At 41.6% G+C, this 26820-nt stretch overlaps 1 protein-coding gene across 1 annotated transcript in view; it reads left to right on the top strand.

The window, feature by feature from the left end:
* Window positions 1–430: 430 nt before the first annotated feature.
* PIK3C3 (phosphatidylinositol 3-kinase catalytic subunit type 3) overlaps window positions 431–26820 on the top strand; it is a 157635-nt gene continuing 131245 nt past the window's right edge. The window contains 6 exon segments of the mRNA XM_042452907.1: window positions 431–560; window positions 1705–1893; window positions 4155–4298; window positions 5264–5393; window positions 23140–23226; window positions 26018–26113. Of these exon segments, the coding sequence (XP_042308841.1) occupies window positions 493–560; window positions 1705–1893; window positions 4155–4298; window positions 5264–5393; window positions 23140–23226; window positions 26018–26113 (714 nt within the window). The 5' untranslated portion in view covers window positions 431–492.

The following is a 26820-nucleotide window of genomic DNA, read 5'->3' as shown; positions in this document are numbered from 1 at the left end:
CAGTATAAAATTACATTAAAATATATAGAAGTCAAACTTTACAATAAGAAATTAAAACAATTAAAATGACCTAAAACCATTATCAAATTGCATGTAAATATACAGAAGTCAAGCCAAATCCCTCCCTTGCAAATTCTCTGTTTGCTTCCAGACTCCTCCTTTGTACGGAAACAAACCCTTTTGCCTCCATTGGGAGCGGCCATTTTCTTTCTCTTAGGGCGCAGCCATTCTTCCGTACGGCCGCCATCTTTGAATAGGGAATAGAGAAGAAAGAATGACCCGAACGTTGACGCAGAACAGCGTCTCCTCTTCTGCCCTTGACAAAGATGGCGGAGGATTCCTCCTTGGTCGAATCCGGGGGACGCTGGAGAAGCAGGCGGGCGCTGATTGGAGGAGCGGCGTTCGCGTGCGGTGGGAGGGGCGCTCGACGGAGGGATCAGCTGCCCGGGGACGCAGAACAGCGGAGGGAGGGTTCCTGGAGCAGCCGCAGCCATGGGGGAAGCAGAGAAGTTCTGCTATGTTTACAGCTGCGATCTGGACATCAATGTGCAGCTCAAGATGTGAGTCCCTGGGGCCATGCGTGCATGCCTCTTTCCAACGCTGGAAGCATGCATGCATGCTGGGTTGGGTAGGAAAAAGGGGGATTTTGGATGCAGCCCAGGGTTTTTTATGGGGAAGGGGGTCTTTTCAGGCTGGAATCCCTTTAAAGCCAGAGGCTGAGAGTTAGGCTGGCCTCCCCCAAAACACTGCAGGACTAAAACTCCCAGCATCCCCACCCCTGGCTCTGATGGTGAGGGCTGCTCTTCGGGAAACCATACTTGCCCATAGGGAAACATAGGGGAATCCTTGCCCATAGAGAGTCATTGGGGGTTATTTCACCAATGATTCTCTATGGGCAAGTAATCCCCAATGAATAATAATAATAAATAATATGGCCAAGGATTTCCCTATGTGGCCCTATGGGAAAGTATTCCCCAATGATTCTCTATGGGCAAGGATTCCCCTATGTTGCCCTATGGGAAAGTATTCCCCAATGATTCTCTATGGGCAAAGATTCCCCTGTGTTGCCCTATGGTTAAGTACTCCGCAATGATTCTCTATGGGCAAGTATGGTTTCCCTATGGGCAGGCATTCTCCTATGATTTCTTATGGGCAACTACTCCCCAATGATTCTCTATGGTGGTTTGTTTTTTGGTTTTCCTTAGCTATTTAATTATTTATTTGTTTATTCTATTGATTTATATCCCACTTTTCTCCCCAAAACCTGGGTCCCGGAGCGTCTTGTGCGATTAAAAGGTTTTGAAACTTTACAACTTTTTTCTTGAATGTCCTACTTTTTTTAAAAAAAAATTGCAGCAGGTAACATACAAAGTAATCACCTACAAAATGATCGTCAAATTTTGTTTTTCAAATCTACATGTTTTACAATTGACGTCCGGTGTCCGTCCAGTTTGTACAAACCTTTGCCATTCTTCAGCTCAAAAGCAATGTTTTTAATTAGCGTCTCGACAGTTTTATATTTTAGATTAAAAACAAGCAAAAACTTCAGCAGTGTGTGTATGTATAGTTTTTAAAAAATTGCAAACCATTCAACCTGTAGAGTTGAAATCATGTAAAATTTGTGAAAAGACAGGATATGTATATATAAATTAACAACAAAACCCCGTGTCTTTTTTGAACTTGCTTTGCATGCCATCCCTTTAGAGGAAGCTTGGAGGGGAAAAGAGAGCAGAAGAGCTACAAAGCTGTTTTGGAAAATCCCATGCTGAGGTTTTCAGGGTTGTACCAGGAAACCTGTTCGGACTTATATGTGACCTGCCAAGTCTTCGCAGAAGGGAAGCCTCTCGCTCTTCCCGTTCGGACGTCCTACAAAGCTTTCAGCACTAGGTGGAAGTAAGTCCCTTTCCTCTTACGTTTGAGACCAAGGATGGGAATTGGGTCACTCTCTCTTGGATTGCAGCTCCCAGCAGTCCAGGTAGAAATGCTGGGAGTTGCAGTCTAGTAGGATTTGGAGTGCTGCATGATTCCTGCTCTGGTTTTGGCCAGTCAGTTTCTTTGCTGAAATCCTGTTAGTTTTACACATACTGTATATATTTTCCGTTTGCATCCTCAAGTGAAGAGATGGGCAAAGTGTGGTCTGCAAACTGCATGTGGTCTCCAGAATTCACTTTTGCAAAATGTATGGAAAAATTCAGTGTGATTTTCAGGCAAAAAAAAAAAAAAAGTCTTGAAAATCATGCCCAAAGCCAAAACATAAGCCAAACATGAGCCAAGAATATTATAGCCTCCAACTCTTCAGAGCCTCTTATTTTTTGTTCTGCTTCCCTTCCAAAATGGCGACTGGATGTCATGCGAGGTCACTTCTTGTCACTATTTTTGTTTGGAGGAGGGAACAGAGGAAAAATAAGGGGCTGGCTTACAAGAGGGTTCAGAGGAAAATGGCTCCGAGCCTCTGCACAACTGCCTTACACAAGGAAGGCTTCAGAAAGCACCATGGAGCAAATATGTTGGGCAGCATAAACACACATTTTGGGGGATTCTGAGAATTATACTTTCACTTGAACTTTTTTTACTGGCTTGTGTTTGTTTTAATTCTCTCTTTCTTTCTCTGTGAGAGAGAGCCCATCTCTAATTCTTTTCTCTCTCCATACTCTATCAATTCTATCATGCAGTTCTATCATGACATTTAAAGGGACTCAATTTTACTTGCCCTGTTTAGTTGCACAACTCCATATCTAGGTTAAAACAACAAGACATGAGTGCAACAGTACACTCCCACACATCTTCCTTCAATGTTGTTTCTATGTGCCTTCAAGTTGATGCTGACTTATGGTGACCTCTCATAGGGTTTTCTTGAAAAACCTTTTTGGGAAAAGTTTGCCATTGCCTTCCTCTTAAGAATGAGAGAGTAACTCAAGGTCACCCAGTGAGTTTCCATGCCTGAGTGGAGTTTCTAACCTTGTCCTATCTAACCCTAGTCCGGCACTCAAACCACTAGTCATGGTGGCTCATGTTTCCTAACAATTAGTAATTTAGATGGATACAGATTGTGGACTCCATACAGTTGTCAAGATGCATGCGGCGGTAGTAAGGTTTAAGGGGTTTTGTCCAAGTTCCCCTTCTGTATAAGGCAAGAAGGGCACCAAACCAAGCCTTCCTCCATGTTTGTCACCCACCTGTGGAATTTCCTCCCCAGAGACTTAATAAATACATATATTTATTAAGGTAAGAGAATACCAAGTGTCTCAGCTTGTCTCTCTCTTTTGACTTAGTGGATATGGAACTACGTGACTGTTTATCATTGGGTGAGCTCAAGCCCATGGCACAACTGTTTGCACATTGATCAGATCCAGAAGTGTATATTTACACTGCCCTACATGTGTTATGTTGTCTTGGGCTTAATCTAATTGTCTCAGCTGTTTGGCCATTATTTGGTTGCAATATTCTTGGTGCTGATAGGTGCAACATGTGTGAGAGTGAACCAGTGCAAAATGTGGGAAAGCTTTGACCCTCAATCTGTTTTGAACATACATTCAAAGAATCCTAGAACTGAAAGAGACCCCAAGAGCCATCCAGTTCAACCTCCTGCCATGCAGGAAGACACCACCAAACTATCCCCAACAGATGGTCATCCAGCCTCTGTTTAAAAACTTCCAAAGAAGAAGACTCCACTACACTCTATGGCAGCTTATTCAACTACTGTACAACTCTTACCATCTGGAAGTTCTTCCTAACATTTAGGTGGAATCTCTTTTCCAATAGTTTGATTTCATTTGTCTGGGTTCTATTCTCTGGAGCAGCAGTAAACAAGCTTTTTCCATCATCAAATGACATCTCTTGAAATGTTTGAACTTGGCTATCATGTCATCTCTTCTCTAGGCTTACTGTCAGGACATTCTTCCTAATGTTCAGGTGGAACCTCTTTTCCTGTAGTTTGAATCCAGCTCCTAGAAGCCCCCGTCCAACATGACTATTGATCCAGGGTGATGGGAGTTGTTGTCCAAAGTATCTGTAGGACCCTGATAGAGGAGGACTGCTTGAAGCAAAAAAGAAGATTGCAACAGGCTCTTTTGTCAAAATTGTATTGTTTTGATGTTGATGGTCCTTTCGTATAATAAACAGGGCATCACCTAACAGTGGATTTCTCTTCTCAGCTGGAATGAATGGTTGAAGCTGCCAGTCAAGTACCCAGACTTGCCTCGTAATGCTCAAGTGGCCTTCACCATATGGGATGTCTATGGACCTGGCAAAGCGGTGCCCGTGGGGGGAACAACAGTTTCACTCTTCGGGAAATATGGGTAAGTTCCCATTTCTCTCCGTTTTACTTCTTCCTATTCCAGCTGTGGTCAAGCACCAGGAGTCTGGAGTAATTTCTGCACTACTTCGATCTTAAGTAGCTGGGGTAAAGGCCTGAAATCCTCCATTCTATTTGGCATTTTAAAGCCCCCAAATAGTGCACTGAAAAAAGAAGGAAGTGCTGGGATATGTCCTGCCCTTTGTCCCAAGATCTTGGGGTAACATATTCATAAAATCAATACAGAGCAATTTAAATTTAAAACATTGTGGAATAATGGAGTATTAGTATGCAAAGGGATCTTGTAATACCTTTGAGATTGTGTGAACTAAGTTGTAGTGTAAGCTTTCATAGAATTGGTCCTGCTGTCTGAGGAAGTAGACTAAGGCTGCATTTATACTGGAGAAATACTGTGATACAGTTTGATGCCACAGTGCTGTGAAATTCTGGGAAATGTAGCTTTGTGAGACATTTAGCCTTCTTTATCATAGAGCTTTGGTGCCACAGCAGACTACAGTTCCTAGAATTCCATAGCATTGATCCATGGCAATTAAAATGGTGTCAGCCTGAATTATTTCTGCAGTGCAGATGCAGCCCTAGTCTATGAATACTCTTGAATACATTCAGTGTTTTAACCAGGTCCTGGAAAGCAGCCAATGTTGGTGCCACTCAGGCTTCAGAGGGGTATGGCATCTGAGGACAGGGGTTTCACCACCCCTCTTCCACATCTAAATCCAGTGCATTGCTCCCACTGGTTGGACATAGATAAGTTCACCTCCTGCAGATCTCATTTCCCAGGAAGAGCATTCCCATCATTCAAATAATAATAATAATAATAATAATAATAACAACAACAATAAATCCCTGAATCACACTGAATTATTTGCCTTCATGACTGGCGGGCAGGATTCCATATAGTCTTTCAGTGCTCTTTCTGTGTGTGTAAGGGGATTTTCAATTCTCTGATAGGATGTTTCGCCAAGGAATGCATGATCTGAAAGTCTGGCCCAACGTGGAGGCAGATGGATCTGAACCCACCAAGACTCCAGGGAGAACTAGCAGTACCCTTTCTGAGGATCAGATGAGCCGACTGGCCAAGGTAAGAGAAAGTTCTTGAGCTTGGTTTGAATGGGATACAAGTCCATAGTGTTCTACCGTGATAGATCAGTGTGTGTGTATAAGAGAGACTCCAGGGCAGTAGAGGAGTGTATGAGCTGTAGCTTGTCTTTTTTTTTTAATTATTAGTTAAAAATATCAAACAATCTGATGAACATTCTCTTAACATTTAAAACATCACGCCTAGCATACAATTTCCAGTTACATAAACTATAATACTTGGGGTCTTGAAGCTTCCGTCCCATTATGTCTTGAATGCTCTCTTGTTCTTTCATCCATTCTTCTTTTCTCTTCTCTCCTTTCCTTCTCAATACTTTCTCCTTACATATCTCAACTTTCCAATGAGCTGTAACTTGTCTGAAGGGCAAGTTGTTCTTTAAGACTAGAGGCAGGTAGAGATTCCAGACTAATATAGGTCCAGCATGCATGAGAGCTGACTGAACTGTGCTTCTTAGAACGAGAGATGTGAATTGCAGTGTGCACTTCTGCACAGATCTTATTTATACACTGGCAGTGAACATACATGTGGTTAGAATTCCTGCTCTCTACATTGGTGCTCATTGTATCTTTGTGATTGCAACCTCCACATCACAATTTAATCTGTTGAAAACTTAGGAATTTCCATGAGGGCTCTTTGATCTCATACTGAGATGTGGAGACACTATCAAAGCAAGAAGGTGTTTTCTGAGGATGATCAAATACTGACACTGTACCTCATTGGTTTTGAGGACTGGCAAGATTTTCCTCTGTAGTTATGCTAGCACATCCTGAATTAACACTCCTTTTCTTTAACATCAGCATTGGAGGGAGTGGACTTGCTTCCTTGCCTTCTGAAAGTCAGTGTGACATCGGAGACTAAACCTGAACCTCAGTCTGGAGATAAATATTAAAAGCACATGTATTTTTTTTCTTCATGAGTATCCTTGTTTGTGCAGCATATATCCAAAATGGACCTTGTTTCACCAAGTTAGAGGTTCTTTTCCCTTTCCCTCCGTGTGTCATGTTGGAGAACACTGCGTGCACCAACAAAACATATATATATTTTTATGTGTGAAAGCACAGTTCAGAACTGGAGCAGTTCTGAATTTCCACAATGGGTTCCACCATTTCATGCATCTTGTACAGGCTGAGTCTCCCTTACCCAGAAATATTCAAAAATCCAAAATTGTCAGCATGGGTGGCTGAGATGGTGGCTGCTTTCTGATGGTTCAATGTATGCAAACTTTCATGTACAAAATTATTTAAAATATTGTGAAAAAATTTACTTTCAGATGATGTGTATAAGGTGTATATGTGTCCTGGACTGCGGCCAGCACACACCAACAACGCCAATAAGAATGGTTTAGCAAGGCAACTGGAAGCAGTCCACAAACCTTGCAAGGAGTGAGCGTTAGAGACCAAGCCGAAAGCCAAAGCCGAAGCCAGGAGAACAGAAGTCAGAGTAGTCAGTCCAGTCCAGGGTCAGGGCAGCCAGAAGGTGGTAATAATAATAATAATAATAATAATAATAATAAACTAAAATGTTTAATACCGCTTTTCAAATAGATCAAAGGTTGTACCAACAGGAAAGTACAATACAAAGTCAAAATAAAAACATAACACGGCCTCTCTCCCCCTCAAGATGGTGGTCAGAGGAGGGCTTTCGTCTTTCAGGCCAGGCCTTTCTCCCCTCAAGATGATGGTCGGAAGGAGGGCTCTTGTCTTTCAGGCCAGGCCTCTCTATCCCCATATTCTTTTCAAGCAAATGGTGGTCAGAAGGAGGGCATCTTAGTCTTTCAGGCCAGGCTCCTCCCCCTCAAATGGTGCGTCATGAAGGAGGGCTTTAGTCTTTCAGGCCAGGCTTCTCCCCCTCTGGTGGTCGGAAGGAGGGCTCTTAGTCTTTCAGGCCAGGCCTCTCTCCCCCTCAAAATGGTGGTCAGAGGGAGGGCTTTTTCTTCTTTCAGGCAGGCAGTTGGAGCCAGCCTGCCTCTCTCCCCCAAGAAGAAGGTAGCAAGAGTTCAGTTCGTTCCAAGGTCCAAAAGTCAAGGCAACAAGGAATCAGGATACAAGAAGCCAGTGCTGGCAGCAATCACACCAAAGGATCATGCAATAAACTCTGGCATTGAATTGGTGTCTCCTTGCTTCTTAAGTAGGAGATTCTCTCCTCGGTGTCAGCTGAGGCCTGTTTGCCAATTGTCTCTCAGCAGTCCTCCTGGACCGGCATCTGCTAGCACTCTCAGCCCTGCGTTGTTTAAAGGAGGGAACCTCCAGGCCTGTTTCCTCCCTAGAATCACCACTAGGTGGCTGTGCCACCAGAGGAATCCCATCAGCACTAGGACCTGGCTGAGCTTCCTCCTCTGGGGCTGGGAGATCAGGGCTGGATTCTGGCAGAGCAGGATGAGCACCTGGTGTAGACTCAATTACCTCCTGCACTGGAGCAGGATGAGCACCTGGTGTGGCCTCAATTAGCTCTTGCTCTGGAGGAGCCCCATCCTCCTCCGAGACCTGCTCTTGGCTGGCTGTGACAATATGACACATACATGAATTTCATGATTAGATATGGGTCCCATCTCCAAAATATCTTTGTTATTGTTGTGTGCCTTTAAGTCCTTTCTGACTTATGGCGATCCTAATTTGAACCTATGATGTGGTTTCCTTGGAAAATTTCTTCAGAGGGGCCATCCTCTGAGGCTGAGAGAGTGTGACTTGCCCAAGGTGATCCAGTGGGTTGATATGGCTGAGCCAGAATTCAAACCCTGGCCTCCAGATTCCTAGTCCAGTACTCAAACCACTATGCCATACTGGCTCTCACTATGTATACAGTATAAGGTGTATGCAAAACATAGATAAACTTTGTGTTTAGACATGGGTCCCATCTCCAGAATTTCTCTACATATATGCAAATATTCCAAAATCTGGGGCAAAAAAATCCCAAACTCGACTGGTCCCAGGTGTTTCAGATAAAGGAGAACCCCACCTGTATTTATGGCAGAGGTGATCCTCTGGATGTTGAACTGAATCTCTCAGTATTCCTTACCATAGACTATGCTGGCTAAGGCTGCACAACATATGGCAGGGCTGCATGATTATTGTCCTGAGTTATGGTATCCTTAGTATTTGTTGGGGCAGTAGGAGAACTATACAGATCTTGTGGCATCCCAACTTGGTTGGTTCACTGCAATGGTGTAGCTGTGCTAGTACAGGTATTGGCAACAGGATGGGGGGAAATCCACAGATTTCAACAAGATATGGGAGAAATAGATTGTTGGAAGTTTTCCATCTGGTCTCTCTTCCTTTGCCATAACTGTGTAAATGTTTTGGAAAAAATGTAACTCTCAGTGTAATTCATCAACAGGATTCTTCTTCTTGTTTGCATCACTGTTGTAAAACTTGTTTTATGTGATGTGTTATTCATTTCACTTCACTAGTCTTCAAAATGAACCTTCTTCCATTATTGCAAGTAAAATGCAACAAAGTTCCTGATAACACAAGAGTTCTGTAAAACTTTCAGGCTCTTGGAAAAGTTATGCTTTTTGACTTTGATGCCCATGATTTTCCCAGCCAGCATGAACACTGAAATAGTACTCCAGTAAGGTAACTTTCATCAGCTTTCTCCAAATTCTGCTTAAAACTCCATAAATATCCATAGGACCATAAAACACAGAGGATAGTCAGAATTTCATCAGGTAGAGTTTCCATCTCTTAACGTTGGGAGACATTCCACCTACTGAGTTTCTGCCAGTCCCTCATCTGTAAAATGCAGGTGAATGACCGGCTCATGTATGTTGGAGAAAACATTTATTTCTTTTGCCTTCATGACTACCGTGTCACGTTCAGTGTAGACCAACTTGGGCTTTAAGACCACAAATATTTCCTTATTTTGTATACTACAGCCGAACTGCCAAAGAATTATTTGATGCACTTTTAGGTTTAGATATGCAACATATTTTTTTAAAAAACGGGAAGGGCAATAGTATCATTTTTGGTGACCAGTCAGCACTCATAAAATACAAAGAATATTCTGCCTTCCCAAACGATATATGAAATAGTGATATCATTTCTATGCATTTTCCCATAAGTACCTTTATTCTTTCTTGAGATGTTACCTGTGTTATTTTCTAAGGTATAATTTCTACAGTTGAAATTGGATTTTCTACAGACTTCGGAAGGAGAAGTTTTCTTCTACCCTCATTGTGTTGAAAAATGGGGTGGGCAAATTGCAGTCTCCAAAATCACCATGTTTTTTTGGCATTCCCTGTGCTGTTTTAGACCTGGGAAAGGGATTTATGAAATGACAGAGCCAGCGTGGCATAGTGCTTTAAGTGTTGGACTATGACTCTAGAGAGCATGGTTCGATTCTCTGCTCACCATGAAACCCATGGGTGACCTTAAGCAAGTCATATGCTCTGAGCTTCAGAGGAAGGAAACCTCCTTTGACCTTAGATTCGCCATAAGTTGGAAATGACTTGAAGGTGTGCAACAACAACAAAAATAAAATGGAAGCCAATTTCTGGTTTACATCCTTGTTTAATATAGGATCATCTTAGGCCTAAAATAGCTTTGGTTGTGGTGGGCTGGGGAAATGGACAACATTTTATTTGCTAGGCTATTTAATACATAGGAGAGCCCTTTCCAGGTTGAGTCACCCACATCCAAAATGCTTGTAACTAGGTGTTTTGGATATCTGATTTTTTTCAAATTTTGGAATATTTGCATATGCATAAGGAGATATCTTGGAGATGAGACCCAAGTCTAAAAGTGAAATTCATTTATGTTTATTATCTATCTTGTAACCATAGCCTGAAAGTAATTTTGTACATAATATTTTTAATAATTTTGTGCATGAATCAAAGTTTGTATGTACTGAACCATCAGAAAGTCACTATCTCAGCCACTTGTGTGGACAATTCTAGATTATGACTATTTTGGATTTCATCATTCTAGATAAGCGATGCTCAACCTGTATTAAAGGAGGAAGCAAACAAGAAAAGAAGTTGAAAATAAATGATATAAATGGGTGAAATCCCTTAAGTATAAGATGAATAAAATGGAAAATGTTTTTTTAATTGATGGGAGGTAGACCTTGAAGTTGACTTTTGAGCTCCAACAGAGGCTGTTTGGTTATCCAACACCTGGCAGTTGGCTATCCTTGCAAGAGAGACATGGTGTGCCACTTGATGAACATTTGTTCAGTGGTGGTTGTGTCTGCAGGCAAGGTTGCCAGGTTAAAAACTGGCAATGGCTCCTGCACCTTTAATGGTTGTGTAGAAGAAGGAATTTCAGCAGGGGTTGCTTGTCATGCAACTAGATAGCAAGGAACCCCTGCTGAAATGTCCTCTCCTACCCAACCATCTCCAGTTTTTATTCTGGAAGCCTAAGCTGCATAGTGTCTGAACTGTAGTAACATCTTGGTTGGAGAGTCTGTTTGTATGATAGGTAGGAAGTTGGCATCTGTAGTAGCTTTCTCACTGGAGATCTTCCACCATAGAAGATAACCTGCATGTTGGATCTGCGTTTAGGTTTGCTCATTTGTTGTTTTCTTCCGTAGCTTTGGCCAGCACTTTGTATGTTCCTTTCTGTCCACCTCATATCATTCACTGTAGATTTCATCTCAGTAAGGCACTATTAGATTTTGTTCTTTTTCTTTTTATTAAATGTTGATGTCAAATTCCACAAGTTTCAAGGCAGCTATCCTTGGCTTTGTGCAAATTGGAGTGAACAACTGGAACAAGGCTATAAATATGTCTGTTCCATCTTTGAGAGATTTACTGTGGCAGTAAACTAACTTGTATGGAACCTGCACATTCCTTTTATAAGGCTAGTTTACCTTGGAATTCTAATAAAAATTTATTATAATCCACACATTTATAGTCAGCAGGTCACCGTGACATAGCCAAGGTTGAAGTCAAGAGTGAATGGCACTTTCATCCATGTAAAGTTTGTAGCATCAGTCCATCAATGCTGATATGATTTTTTTGCTGGCAGAAATTATATAGTTCCCTTGCATCTTTGCTATTTACGCTGGTGAACAATGTGATTCTGTGCTGGCACAAAATTGGGTTTCGTTTATGGAATGTGGGATCTGAAAGACCTCATTTTTTTTAAAACAACATGAAGCAGTGGATTCTTGCCATTGGGGGTCTCAGAGAATTTTGGCATAGAAAAGGGATCTAGGAGTCTTAGTGGACCACAAGATGAACATCAGTCAGTACTGTGATGTGGCAGCTAAGACAGCTAATGCACTTCCAGGCTGCATCAATAGAAGTATATTGTCTAGTTCAGATAGTACCATTCTGTTCTGCTTTGGTCAGGTCTCACCTTGAATACTGTGTCTAGTTTTAGGCAACACAGTTCAAAAAAGATGTTGACAAATTGGAGTGTGTCCAGAGGTGGGTGACCAAAATGGTGAAAACCATGCTCCATGAGGAGTAACTTGGGGAGCTGGGAATGCTTAGTCTGGACAAGAGAAGATTAAGAGGAGATACGATAGCCCTGTTTAAATATTTGAAGGGAAGTCATATTGAGGATGGAGCAAGCTTGTTTTCAGAGACTAGGACATAGAGTAATGGATTCATAGAATCATAGAGTTGGAAGAGACCCCAAGGGCTATCCAGTCCAACCCTCTGCCATGCAGGAAATCTCAATCAAAGCATCCCCGACAGATGACCATCAAGCTTCTGTTTAAAGATTTCCAGGGAAGGAGACTCCATTCAAACTCCAGGAAAAGAGATTTCACTTAAATGTTAGGAACAACTTCCTGATGGTAAGAGCTGGTCATCTATGAAAGATGCCGTCTCAGAGTGTGGTAGAGTCTCCTTCTTCCTAGGTTTTGAAACAATGGCTGTTTCAAATGAGTATCTATCAGGAGTGTTTTGTGTCTTCCTGTATGGCAGAGCATTGGACTGGATGGCCCTTGGAATCTCTTCCATTTCTATGATTCTGTAACTATGTCTGATAAAGAGTGGGCTTCAATGAGGTTTTCAAAAATTCTGTTGACTCACAGAACTCCATATGTCTCTGCCCTCAACTACAGTACAAATTATGCCAGAAGGATGAAATCTAATGCAATTTGCTTAGCTGATATAATTTGCAGCATACACCTTCTCTTGATGTAGTTTGGTTTTCTTCTCCAGCAGACGAAGAACAAACGGACTGACTTTTAGCAAAAAAGTTCAACTGGATCACATGCTGGTTGTTAGATGGTCTGATATGGATAATGTGGAACTACTGCTAGAGTCTGAAGGTCCAGAAAGAAAAAAAAAGGTTGTGGGCAGATTTTCACATTGCTGGTCATCTCTCACTACTATTATCTATAAACATCCTGCTGGGGAAACAGATTCATGTTGTTCCAGGATGAGTTGTGCCATCCTTCCATGCAAAGCTTTGGGGGTGTATCAACTGGTAAACTAACTTTCTGAAATCACCACCTCCTGGAGCCAAGTGTTCCACTAAAATCTGTGCACAAGGTGTATATACACACAGGAACATATTGGCTAGGATGCAATTGTGTACATCTACAGATAGAACATAACTGCCCTGTTGAATCAGACCAATGGTTGAAGGGATGGGCAAAGTCCAGGGATGGGCAAAGTATGGCCTGTGGGTTGCATGTGATGCCAGGGCTGTTTTTGTGGCCCCCAGGGTCTTTCAGGGATCAAGTTTTTATTTGCTCTAGAATGCCCCCCAAATACACTGTAGGGAGTGTGGACACTCCCCAGCAGTAAAAAAAAAAAATGCAAAGAAATTCAAAATATTTTGCCCCCAAAGAGTCTTCCTTTATCTGAAATGCTTGAGACCAGAAGTGTTTGGGATTTGGGATTTTTTTTCTTTGAATTTTGGAATATTTACATATACATAATGGGATATCGTGAAGATGAGAGCCATGTCTAAACATAAGATTCAGTAGTAATAATAATAATAATAATAATAATAATAATAATTTTATTTATATATCCCGCCTCTTCCAAGGATCAAAGCAGGATTACATCATTAAAATATTATAATACAATCCAAACAATCAATAAAGTACTAATACTGAATTTCCCATCCCTATAATATCCAGTCATCAAATCGTTATACCATCATAATCAGGGTGGAGCCTTAAAGAAAGTCTCTATACAAAATCCAGTGGATAAGCCTGCCAGAAGTGCCTTCTTAAAGGCATCTAAGGTGGTAATAAGACGGATCTCTTCCAGTAGACTATTCCATAATTTAGGGACTGTAGCAGTAAATGCTTTATAGGAAGTTGTGATTAATCGAGTATTACAGTATTCCAACAAATTCTTCCCAGATGTTCTAAGTGTGGGGGGCGGATTATGTAGGGAGAGGCATTCCTGCAAGTAACTCAGGCCCGAGCCATGTAGGGCTTTAAAGGTAATAACCAACACCGTATACTGCGCCTGGAAGCTAATCGGCAGCCAGTGAAGAGATTTTAGCACTGGTGTTATGTGGTCAAACCTAGATGTATCTATCAGTGACCAGTCTGGCTGCTGCATTTTGAATCAGTTGAAGCTTCCGAACTTGGTACAAGGGTAGCCCCAAGTAGAGCACTTTACAGAAATCTAAATGAGAGATTACCAGAGCATGTACCACTGCTTCAAGGTCCTTTTGGTCCAGGTACGGATGCAGTTGGCGTATCAACCCAAGTTGGTACCAAGCACTCCTGGCCATTGCATCTACTTGAGATGACAACTGCAGCGATGAGTCCAGGAGTACACCAGAACTGCAAACTTCGTCCTTTAGGGGAAGTGTGACCCCATCCAGGACAGATTGACAAATCTTCCTCAGACTTGGGGTTCCTATTGCAAGTACCTCCATTTTCTCTGGGATTTGCAGTTTAGGGAGGAGTACTTAGATTTCTCAGCCCTTGAGCTTTAGTGCTTCCTTCAGCTGTACACTCCAGGATCCCAAGGTAGTTTAAAGTGGAATTGTAGTCCTACAGTTGTGTTGTGTCAAAGATCCTCAACATGCTTTCCAAGAGCAAGCAACTGTGTGCTAAATTTTGTTTACTGGGGGGCTGCAACACTGTGAAATGGGCTATAAATTGTATGTTTTCCCAACCTGAAAGCACCCAAAAATCACTTCCAGTGGAAGCCAAAATCTTTGTAGGGAAATTTTACTTAGCTCAAATTGAGAGGGGGTTGGCTACAAGGACCCTATGAAACTGTAACCCACCTGTATACTGAGGGACCAGTGGATCTAAGAAATGATGCAGAGGCAGAAGTCTCCAATTAAAGTATATTTTTTATTTAAAAGGGGGAAAAATCACACAGCAATTCACTATCACACACTCATTCATTCAAGGCTTAGGAAATCAGGGATTAGCTTGGAAAAGGTTTGAGGCAGAACTACGGGTGATACTTACTACAGATGAGGCTTGTTTACAGAGTCCAATTGGGTGAAGCAGGGTGAGACACAGCCGTTCCGAGAGCATTGGTTGAACGGAAGTGCCGGAGCTAGATTAGAGATCACAGTGACATAGAGTCCCCATGAAATCTAAAGTAGCACATTGAGGGGAGATTTCAAGGGGGTTTTAAGGGCTAAAACTAGCCACTGGGCAAATGTGTTGGAGTGTCTGAGGTGAGGTAATTTGGTCTGACAATATCCAAGGGAAAAGGGAAGGCAGTTAAGTTGTTAGCCGGCTCATCAGGTGGGACATCTAGACAATTATCACTCATTCTTCTGATTATTGGAGGTGATGATGATCCCATTAGCGACTCTCAAACTAACTATGGGGCTAGTCCTAGGGGTATTGTTCCCAAAAGGTCCCATTTGGCTGACTTCATCTGGGTGATTATGGCGGACTGCATGGCAGGGGCCATCTGGGGTCATGTGGAATACCACACACACCAAAATTCAGAAAAATACACTATGGCTAACACAGTTGTAATGTTTTTTTTCCCCTTTGTTTGGAGGTCAGTGGTTCAATTTCTAGCTTGGGGAAAGGTTTTTTTTTCACTTTTGAGATTGGAAGATGACACTGTGAGATCATTTGGTTTGAGGGTTTAAATGAAATACAGTTAGCCCTCTGTATTCACACTTCATTATCCAAAGATTCAAGCATCCGTTTCTTGAAAATACAGTACACACACACACACACTCCCAAAACCAAACCTACATTTTGTTGTTTTATACAAGGGACACTATTTTATTATGCCACTGGGATTTAATGGGATTTGAGCATTCATTAATATTGGTACCTGTGGTGTATCCTGGAAGCAAACTCCAGCAGACACCAAGGCCCATTCTACTCTGCATTTTTCCCTTGAGGAGCAGGAATTTATTCTTTGGGGGTAATGCTTTTTAGGTCTCTTCTGATTTTTGAATTGTGGGGAAGGTCAGTGAGGACAAGCATGTGCACAAAAAGCATTTGGATGCTGTGTTTCCTTCTGTATTAAATCTCTTCTCCTCCCACTTTTATGTATGCACATTAGTGTGTGTGTGTGTGTGTGTGTGTGTATATATATATGTACAAAGTGAAACCCTGAAAGAAAAATTCTTGCTGTTCGGATCTATATCAGAAGAATACCATTAAATATAATGATTTCTGCTCACTTTGTGATGCTAGCCTTGCTTGCCTGCATTTGCAGGCAGTTAAGAACTGTCTCTTGAGAGCAAAGATAGTGCAGCTGATTCCCCCTCCCTTTCTGTCTAGACAGCAGTGTGCTAACAGGATATTGATTTATTTTTGTGTCAGCTGGAGAGGGTTTTTTGCCGAAACAGTGCTATTAAAACAACAGCAGCAATAATGAAGTTGAGTGGAAATTAAAAGACAAGGGAAGCATTTTACAATGGACCAGCACATGGGAGCTTGACAGGAATTATATTATTAAAAGAAGATACTGGTGACCTTCAATGACATCTAAACCTTTGTCTGCAAAATAAAGTTTCACCAAGAATAGGATGCCTGATCCTTTTGGCCTATCAGGCCAATTGAGAGAAGATGATTCATTGGGGGGGGGGGTTGTTGATGTATCTGAGCTGTAGGAAGTTGTATGATTTGAGGATTTTCCATAAGGTGTCACCACAGCCTTTATAAAAGAGAGTTCAATTGCAGAGTTGCCATGTTGATCAGCTATTGCAAAAGGGAGGACATCTGTAATATACTCACTAGCTAAATTTACAGCGCTTTATAAATAAAGGTTAATAATAATAATAATAATAATAATAATCCTATTGTACTCAGTTTTAACTCTTGAGTAAGCACACTGCACATAACCTTATACAGGTCGAGCATCTCTTATCTGGAAATCTGAAACACTCCAAAATTGTCCACATGGGTGGCTGAGATAAAGACACCTTTGTTTTGTGACGGTTCAGTGTATACAAGCCTTGTTTTGTGTGCACAGTTATTAAAAATATTGAGTATAAAATTACCTTCAGACTATGCATATAAAGCAGGGGTAGGCAACCTTTTTGAGCTGGGGGCCGGGTTGCTGTCCCTCAGACAACTGGGGGGGGGGGCAAGCCAAAAAATAAATAATTAAATATTTTTTTAAAAAAAGAACTTAAAGAAATAAATAAACCGGGACAAATGTAGGACAACATTTTCCAATGGAGGACACTTTTTTAAAAAATGGAGGTCACGCAAAAAAATTTGCTGACTTTTAAAAAAAATGTTAATACAGAGCGCCCGCTCCATACGCGGGCGCACCATATGGGGCCTTGAGCATATGCGCTCAAGCCGCAGGGCGCGTGCGGGGCAGAAGGGGCGGCGCCTCCCATTCAATTGAATGGGCGCACATGCCCGTTGCACCCCGCGCGCTCCCACGCCGCTGTGCACGAGCCCCATTGTTTCCAATGGGGCTCGAGCATAGGCGGAATTCGCCTTATGTGGCGGGATCCGGAACGGATCCCCTGCGTAAGGCGAGGACGGACTGTCTAAATGCATGTTTCGGAGGCTTCTATAGACAATTGCCCCCCTTGCCCGCCCCTTGCCTGCCGCTTGCCCCCCCTTGCCCGCCTCCTCCTGATAGGCCAAAGGCCCCCCGCCCTCACACGAGAGGCCAAAGGCTCTGGCGGCAATCGGCGGCAGGACCAGGCTGGGGCCGGTCCCAAGGCCTTGCCGGGCCGCATCCGGCCCACGGGCCACAGGTTGCCTACCCCTGATATAAAGTGTATACAAAAAATAAATGAATTTCATGTTTATACTTGGGTCTTACCTCCAAGGTATCTCACTATCTATCTATATGCAAATATTAAAAAAATTTTTTTTTTAAACAAGTCTGAAATTCAAAACATTTCTGATCCCAAGCATATTGGATAAGGTAACCTCAACTGGTATGTGCCAACTTGGTGGAAAGGCACAGTGAGTTCAGTGGGGTTCACTCTGCATGTTTAGGTAGGTTTACAACCGGGGGGGGGGGTAGTGCATCCTATGGGCTACACGTGGCTCCTCAGAATCCCTCCTCTCAATATTTTTCCCCATTTGTTTCCCTCACAATGTCCCCTGGGGTATAAGAGCCCGTTTTGAGAATTTTGTCCTGCTTATAGGAGAAGCCTTTTTTCCTAACAGGAAATCATCTAGAAGAGAAAGTTAAGGGGTGACATGATAGCCAAATTTAATTATTTGAAGAGATGTCATGTTGAGGATGGAGCAAGTTTGTTTTCTGCTGCTTCAGAGAATAGGACATGAAGCAATGGAATCTTTACAGGAAAAGAGATTCAACCTCAAAGTTAATAAGAACTTCCTGACAGTAAGAGCTGTTTGACAGTGGAACATGCTGCCTTGATGTGTGATGGAGTCTCCTTCTTTGGAAGTTTTTAAACAGAGGCTGGATGGCTATCTGTTGGAGGTGCATTGATAGTGTTTTGCTACATGGCAGGGGGTTAGATTGGATGGTTCTTGGGGTCACTTCCAACTCGTAAGATTCTTTGATAAACCTGACACAAGTGATATTTGAAGACACCCCTCCTGTAGTGTAGTGGCTTGAAGATGCAGGTACTTATAAAGTAGCTCCAAACCAGCTGCATCTTCCTCCTGTATCCTTCTCACCTACTATCTTCTAGTCTTTTTCCTTACCCTTGCTATTGCCACTCCTTCTGTCTCTGGCATAGCTATGCTGGCAGATGAGTAGGATTTCCTCTTAGGAGTGTAACCTTGTGTACTTGTGAGCTTTACAGGACTATAGGGCAGAGTCATCCCCTTGCCCTCCTCATGGAGGAGTCCTGGTGGGGCAGTGGTTAAATACCTGTACTGCAGGTTGTGAGTTCAGTACCAGCCAGGGGCTCAGGGTTGACTCAGCCTGGCATCCTTCTGAGGTCACTAAAATGAGTCCCCAGACTGATGGGGGCAGTTAGCTTACACATTGTAAACTTCTTATGGAGTGCTTAAGTGCACTAATAAGCTATATATAAACGTACACGTCATACACGTCAGCTTACACTAAAAGCCGCTCACCATAAAAGGCAATGGCACGTGTACTGCGTGCACAAGCCCCATCATTTTAAATTAGGCTTGAGCATCCATGGAATTTCCCTTATGCATGGGGGGATCCACAATGGATCCCCCTCATAGGAGAAGTGTGCCATGTACTTGCTATTGCAAGTGGGCTTGATTTCATGCTTGCTAGAAAGGTTTTCTGGTAGGAACAGGAAACTTAAGAATCCATTCTTAGAAATCAATGACATTCATCACACTCACCTTTTTTTAAAGCAGGGTGGTGTATAGCTGCCTTGCAGGACCCTATTTTGTTCCTGTATTGCCTAGGTAACATGAAGTGTTGTGGGCAACATGGCCAACACACTTGCGTGAAGAACATCTCTGTGGTCTAAGACTTCACACTTAACCGAAGTAGTACAGACAAGCACACAACATGATGGAACAGGAGCCCTGTTTAGGTATTTCTTGTTCTGCTTTCTTCAGTACGCCTACTTTGTCTTCCGTATTGCTACTTCCATATGGAGGGGACAAAATGGATGCATGCCCATGGATGACCATGGATGCGCACCGCCAATCAAACCAATGGGGCTTGAATATCAGAGATTTTCTATTTTCATTGGGGGTGGGTGGGTGGGGTGGAACAGATCCCCCACAAAAATGGAGGGGTGACTGCATTAGGTTTCAGCCAATGATCTGGAAATGGTTGCCCTTCAGTACATGTGACTAATAAATTGGTTTCTTTAATTTAGGCCTCTAATGAGGAGCGTTTGGAGGAAGTAAGTAGCAAGAGCTCATGGCCTGCTAGCATCTTTGAAAAGAAAAAAAGCATGATTGTGACCTTGGGGCAACTAACATCTTAATAAAAGCTTTCACCTGCGCTGAATATATGGACTCCAAGATACACTCCTGAAGTTGGCCCCAGTGCCTCTTAACCTTCCCATCATTGTAAAAACAATGGTTGAGTTGAGTACAGTGTACCCTTGGTATACGCACCCTCACTGTACATGGTTTTAAGCTTATGTGGACGGCAAGGGACAAAATGGCACACGGGAGCCATTCAGCTCAATAGGACTCCAGCATATGCAAAATTTGCTTTACATGGGTGTGTGTGTGTGTGTCCAGAATGGATTCCCTGCGTATGGCAAGGGCAGACTCTATTGTGAAACAGAGTGATCCGTATTTAGTCCTTGGGCTGTTTTCCCCCCATCCTTTCAAAAATAAAATGTACTGAATCATGGTCTGAATCCTGTGGTTTGATAAATCAATCACTTTATTTATATCCCATCTTTTCACCAAGAATGGGACCCTCGTTCAGTATGAATCAGTTGGCCTCACTGAATGAACTGAATTTAAATCCATATTGCTTTCAGCAGTTAATTCACTGGGTCTTCTTTAGTTGAGAGTAACCAATAAGGTCCAGGCCAATAATTCAAATTCCTTGGTTTTTTAATAAAAGATTTTATTAAGGGTAATGTATTATTAATTTCATATGAAGTAACTCAGACCCCATATACCTTACTTGCATACTCAGATTAATAGGGACAATTGAAATGGGTAATGTTTGATCATCAACAGTTTTCAGCATGTTAGGTTCCTTTAGATCTCCAGTACTGCAGCAAGGGAGTTAAAATTCTGATCAAACTTTAACTGAGCTCAAACTGCCCCACATCCTGTTTTAATGTTATTTCCAACTGGGAATGCAGTTGAAATGACACCGAATAATCAGTCTGCATTTTTGATGGGGAACAAAAGCTAAGATGGTAAAAAGGAGAAAATAATGTATATAATGCTTTGGGATCGATTGTAATCTTCGGAGTGTTGAAGGGTTAATGAAGATGGCAATCATATACAGTAGCTTCCCTGTTTTTCCCTTTTAATATTTGTGACTAAAACTATACAATGGAAATGTGTGGCATGCATGTTTCTAGATTGTGTGGCTTTGCTTCTGTGCTGAACAGATTCTTCCTTAAAATGTCATTTTGAGTGTTGCATTGCAATGCAATTGTTTTCATAGAAGCATTCTGCACTTCTGCAAATAATATTTACTAAGGTATGAACTGTTTTGAGTGTGAGTGATAATTTAAAAGTTTTCTAGTTTTGCAGCTGGGGAAGGGGGGACCTTTAAAGCAAGCAGTTTTGCTTTAAAACAAGGTGTGTGGGAGCGTTCACCTTGTTTTGAAGCTCCCTAGCATTTCAGGGCTTCAAAACAAAATGCATCCTTCCCACACAGTTTTTGTTTTAATGAGAGCTGTTTGCTTGAAAGCACTTATTACAAGAGAATGTAATCTTAGCCACCATTAACTTAGCCAGTTGCAAGTCTTTGTGGAAGACCTCTTGCTAAGTTGCTCTGTTCTGTGTAAGAGGTCTGTCTCCATAGCCACAAGAGCTAAACTAAGTCTCTGTACAGGAGTCTGGTGAAAGAAAAAAACAATCTTTGGTGGGGTACAGACCACCAGAAAGAGGCGCCGGGCAGGCGCCTCTTTTTGCTCCGCAGCAGCGCTGCAGCAACCAAACTGCGATGCTGCTGCGCAGCAAAAAAAGGAACATTAAAAAGTGGCTCCTTTTTGTGGCGCAGTTGCACTGCTTCAAACCTGCAAAGACGTCCTGATGGCATCGCAGCTGTTCAGCGCTGTTTGGACGCTGTGCAGCTGCGACGTCATAGCTGTGCGCGCTGTGTGGGTGGTGCTGCACAGCTGCGATGCCCTCATTATGTGCTAGGGTTACGGAGCGTGTGCATGCGTTGCCCCAAGGCAACCCTAGCACGTCATGGGTGCGCCGCAAAGGGCCCGTCTGTACAGGGCCTTTGAATGCTGAAATACGTTGAACTGTGCTGCTGTGTTTTTGTTCAGTGAAGGAACCTCTCCCTATTCTTTCCATGTTATCTATGCCTCTGGGTATCAAATTTTCTATTAAAGAAGCAGTGCCCATGAACACATAGGTTCCAGATGTCCCCATAAATGGGAGAAAATGTGGAAGCTGAAGTCTCATATTATCCAGTTGATGCCTATAAGCATGTGCTCATGTGCTTGCCCTGCCATTAGATAATATGGGACATGGCAATCTGCAGAAACTCAAATGTGCAAATGGGAAACCTGTCAATGCTGAGGACCTACTATAATTTGATAACCAAGGTATACTTGTATATGGCTTCTGGCATTGGCAGCTTTGGTGAATGATCCAGCCAAAATGAATATACATTATTCTTATACCATCAACATGGGCAGAAGAATTAGTGTCTGGTTCAGTTTATTCCCAAAATTCAGTCCTGTGGAGTGATTTTTTATTGAATTCATTGGAACTTGCTGCTTGGGTAAGTATGCTTGGTGGTCTACTGGATGTGTGTCCTGTTGAAATCCATGATTCTGGAAGAGCACTTAATTTAGGATGTCTCATTCCCTTTCTGCACAGATTAATTGTCGCTTGGTGATGAGTATGTTCTAAAGTTTTAGAACTTACTGGCAGTTAACAATTGCAGGTGAACTGTTTTGCAGAAGCTTGAAAAACAAGCTGTGTAGATCTACCATATATACTTGTGTATGAGTCGACCTCATGTATGTTGAGGGCCAGTATTATTGATTTTGATATCACCTGTGATATCAAGGGTGAAACTCAGGGCTGACTTCATTTTTCTGCCCAAGGATTCAAAAAAGCCTTTTGCCACTCTACTCCGAGAAGGGGATGATTCCTTTTTGGATAAAGTTAACATACAGTGTAACTCTTATCAAAAAAAAGGAACTGTCCACTTCCCTGAGTAGAGAGGCAGGAGGTGAAAGTTTAGTTCATCTTGGGAGAACCTAAAAGAAGCACCGGCCCCTCTAATCTCTCCGTCACAGCACTATTTTTGGCCTATTGAATAACTGGGCAGGAAAATGGCAACGGTGGCAGTCAGACAGTGGGGTGTGTGTCAGTATTTCTTTAAGTTTTCCTGGGATGGACCAAGCTCTTGCCTTTCATCACTCTATTTTGAGAATGGTATGTTCCTTTTTTGATGGAAGTAAAGGTACAGTACTTACACTGATCCATGGATAAGCTGAGCCAGTTTTTGGGAGGGTTGATTTTTTTGACTAACATTTCTAGATTTATACATGAGTATATACAGTATATATCAGTGGTTCCCCAAACTTTGGTCCTCCAGATGTTTTGGACTTCAGCTCTCTCTGTATTCCTGACCACCGACAAAGCTAGCTAGGGCTTCTGAGAGCTGAAGTCCAAAACACCTGGAGGTCTAAAGTTCGGAAATCACTGATATATATATATATATATTTGAAATATAATTTCCTGCTATCCTCCAAATGATAAGAGTTATAGAATTATGTTTCTTCCTTAGCTGTGGTGATTTTAAATGATACATTTGTTTTCTTTGCGGCAGCTTACCAAGTCTCACCGGCAAGGGCACATGGTTAAAGTTGACTGGCTGGACAGACTGACCTTTCGAGAAATTGAGATGATCAATGAGGTAGGTAATGGTGTACATTCAATTTCTATGGGACTTTCAAATACAGCTTGCTAATACAGAATCCTGGGTGTACTGGGCACCTTTAATTAAGAAGATGCCAATTTTTTTCATCCCTTCCTGGCGCTTGCACACATTAAAAGAACAGCTCAGTCTTCTAGGCTGTGGTGGTCAAAGTCTGTCCTGCAGAACTCTGAGGAGGAGGAGGAGACCAGTAATAAAGGGTAAGTGTACTGCTTTCTGGGATCTCTGGAGACAAGTATAATTGAATATTACAACCACAATCACAATTTAAGTCTCAGTATGTTTTAAGGAACAACACAACAAATTATTTATTAAGTTTATCTCATATACACTGTCCCAAAAGTTCCATGCATCCATTGCAGGATTTGATTGCAAAACTCTTCTGTCTCTATTGCGCAGTTAGTAATCTTGCAATATTGGATGCCTCCTTAAAACCCTAATAAAAACAAACAAACAAAATAGATGCAAATCCAATATAGAACGTCTGTTAAAAAGAATTTATTTTGTTCCTTCCTATATACGTAACTGAAAATACCTTGTCAAGGTGAAATTCTTAACCTTGGAGAATAATTCCCTCCAGCTCCAGCAATCCCTCTTTCTGAACTCAAATAGGAAGTACAGACCATTTCTTAGGGTTTCCTGCCCATTAGACAAAACCCATAATTCTTAGGGATTACATATGCATCCCTAAAAAAGAAGTTACCCATCTCTATTCTCTTTCTACACTCTTTACCAAAAGGACTGTGTTGGTTGTGTTTCAGGGTACACTCTTGGTTCTGTTTTCATTTCAGTCTCTAAAGTCCTGGTTAATTTTCCACCATTACAATATTGTGCATTTGGGTACACTAGGATTTTTACGAGGAAACAGAACTATTCCTTCCAGATTTTCAATCTACCTTTCCTGGAAAAAGAGGCAGCTGCTTGTTCTGTTTCCTTGGATATGGTTTTATTTCTCCCATGAAGATGTTTCCATCCGGTTCAATTCATGAGTGGCTGTGTTTTGCAGCCCTTGCAATTGTTGCCTGTGTGTATGTGTAAGAGTATGTATACGTGAGAGAGAACTTTCTTTGCCATAAATCTGTAAAATGCTGCAGAATGCTATGTCTTCATAGGGATGTTGATTAGGAATGAAAAGAAGACCTTGTTTGTGGCTGCTCCCAAGCTTTGGGATTCCCTTTCAAGATAGGCTAGACTGGACAACCTGCTGTTATCTATCTCCTGATCGGCAGACTTAATGATTCTTGCTAGCTTTCAGCAACTGATTGGTTGTTCAGGGAGAGCTTTTTAAACACTGTCCCTACCCCGCAATGATGCTTAGTATTGAAAGGAACTTTCTTAAATGGAAAGGTTTAGAAAAAAGTTATTTTCCAGTTTTTATGCTAAGATAATAATCTTCTCTGTGCCGCGCTTTCAAAAATTGTTTCTTTCTTCATCCATTTCCAGTATGTTTCTTTCAGAAACAGTTCAGTGTTCCTTAAATTGTTGGGGGTTTTGCTCATGTTTTGAGTGCCTTTGAGAAGAGGCAAGATGCAAACTTATTAAAATTATGATGTTGAGTGATGACAGTGCCATTAGCTTCATGTTTTTTCACTGTCCTGGACAAACTACTGGTTCGCAATAGAATTCCCCAGAGTCCTTTTCAAGACACATAGCAGAAGTGGAATACTGTATCTTTAACAAATTCCTAAACCAGACAAGCTGGGGTGCCTGGAAATCAGTGGCTTAAACTATTTAGTCTCTAAGACTTGAACAGAAATTGGATGGCATTCTCTCAGGAATGCTTTAGCGGCAGAATTTTGAATTGATACTTGTTGGATTAGATGGTCCTTGTAGTCCATTCCAACTCTGTGATTCTATGAAAGGCTATCTATATGATGGCCATAGTTTTTTAGGGCATATTTTATTTATTTGTTTTCCCAGGAGTCCTGAAGAATCACTGACTATTTACTACTGAATGGTTTGGTGTGTAACTCACTGAACCAAATGCCACACTATTTTGGCCCTCTCAAGAAGACATCATATCTAGGGAGCCTGCTTAGTTTCCAGAATGTCCATAAAAGAAACCTGTTGCTGTCTCCTTCTCCTCTTCTTCTTCTTTCTCCATTTAAATCAGAATACACAAGATCTTTTTGTAGGTTCACAGGTGGTACAGTTAATATGCAGAAGCATAGCTTCACAGAAGCAGAAGCACTGAAATTCCAAGGTGGACCCCCAGCCCCTTCACCTTTGTAGTGTTCTCCTTAGCTACCTTTTATTTATTTATTTTTTTGAAAGCTATGGTTTGTGGTGGCAAGATTGGGCTATTTGGAGGAATCAGAGTTGAGGGTTGTGGATTTGCTTCAGCATCTTCCAACTTCTTTGTTTTCTTTCAATCATGGATGGAAGGAAGCTATTTTTCACCTCTGGAGTGGTCATACTGGTGCACTGGCCAAAATTGGAACTTACATCCCTTCTCTCTTTCTCTCTCTCTCTCTCTCTCTCGTGCGTGCGTGTGTGTGTGTTTAAAAACAATTAAGGAGTGTATAGAGTTTAAACCATTTAATATTCATTAAAAAACAGAATGTAAACAATTAATAAAACAGCACACTATTGAAACTTCATCTCAGTCCAATGAATAAGTGAACACAGAAATGACAGCAATGGCAGAACCCAGCAAAAACCAAGGCACAATACTGTAAGAACGCCCGCTTCTTTAAAACATATATTGTTGATCTGTTTTTAAGGTCTTTTATCCTCATGTGTAATATTTCTTTCATCCTCTTAATTTCAGAGTGAGAAGCGCAGTTCTAATTTTATGTACTTGATGATTGAATTCCGCTGTGCCAAGTGTGATGACAAAGAATATGGAATAGTATATTATGAGAAGGTATGCACCATTTGCAAGTTCTTTTGCTTTATTTCATATTGCCTTAAGTACCAAACAAATACACTGGTATGTTCCCTCCTGTCGGGGTGAAATATTTTCTTCTAGGAAAGCAGCAGCTATTTGCCAGGTGGCAGATGCTTATAGGTACAATGCAAGTCAAATGCAAATAGCTGCAACATGATTAAAGGATCCAATAATTCATGTAATGCACTCCAGGTTTATAGAATTTTAATAAGCATGAGTGATTTTAAGAAGTCTTCAGTTTGATATTGTCTCTTTCCTCTCTTGTCTTCCCCCCCTCTCAAAAATATCATAAAACTTTAACTTGCACGATCCTTTTATTTAGTGGTACAGGTTGAGTATCCTTTATCTGATATACTTAGAACCAGATGTGTTTTGATTTTTTTAAAAAAATTTTTACATATACATATGTAATGAATTCAGAGACATAGCTATATTTGTCTGGAATATCAATATGCAAAGAGATCTTGCACCACCTTTGAGACTGACTATACAAAATAAGTGGTAGCATGCATTTTTGTAGATTTGATCTACTTCTCCAGATGCATGGAGTGAACTAATATCCAGGAAGAACCTTTATAGATTGTATGAATATCCCATAGAAATATAAAAGTTTTGGGTAAGTGATGAGGCAACAAGTTCAGTTTTAACTATGATTGTTGAAATACAAAGGTAGGAGGAAAAAT

This window comes from Sceloporus undulatus, chromosome 2, assembly GCF_019175285.1.
Source record: "Sceloporus undulatus isolate JIND9_A2432 ecotype Alabama chromosome 2, SceUnd_v1.1, whole genome shotgun sequence".
Taxonomy (NCBI): domain Eukaryota; kingdom Metazoa; phylum Chordata; class Lepidosauria; order Squamata; family Phrynosomatidae; genus Sceloporus; species Sceloporus undulatus.
The sequence above is the reverse complement of the archived record's forward strand: the minus strand, read 5'-3'. Positions and strand labels throughout refer to the sequence as shown.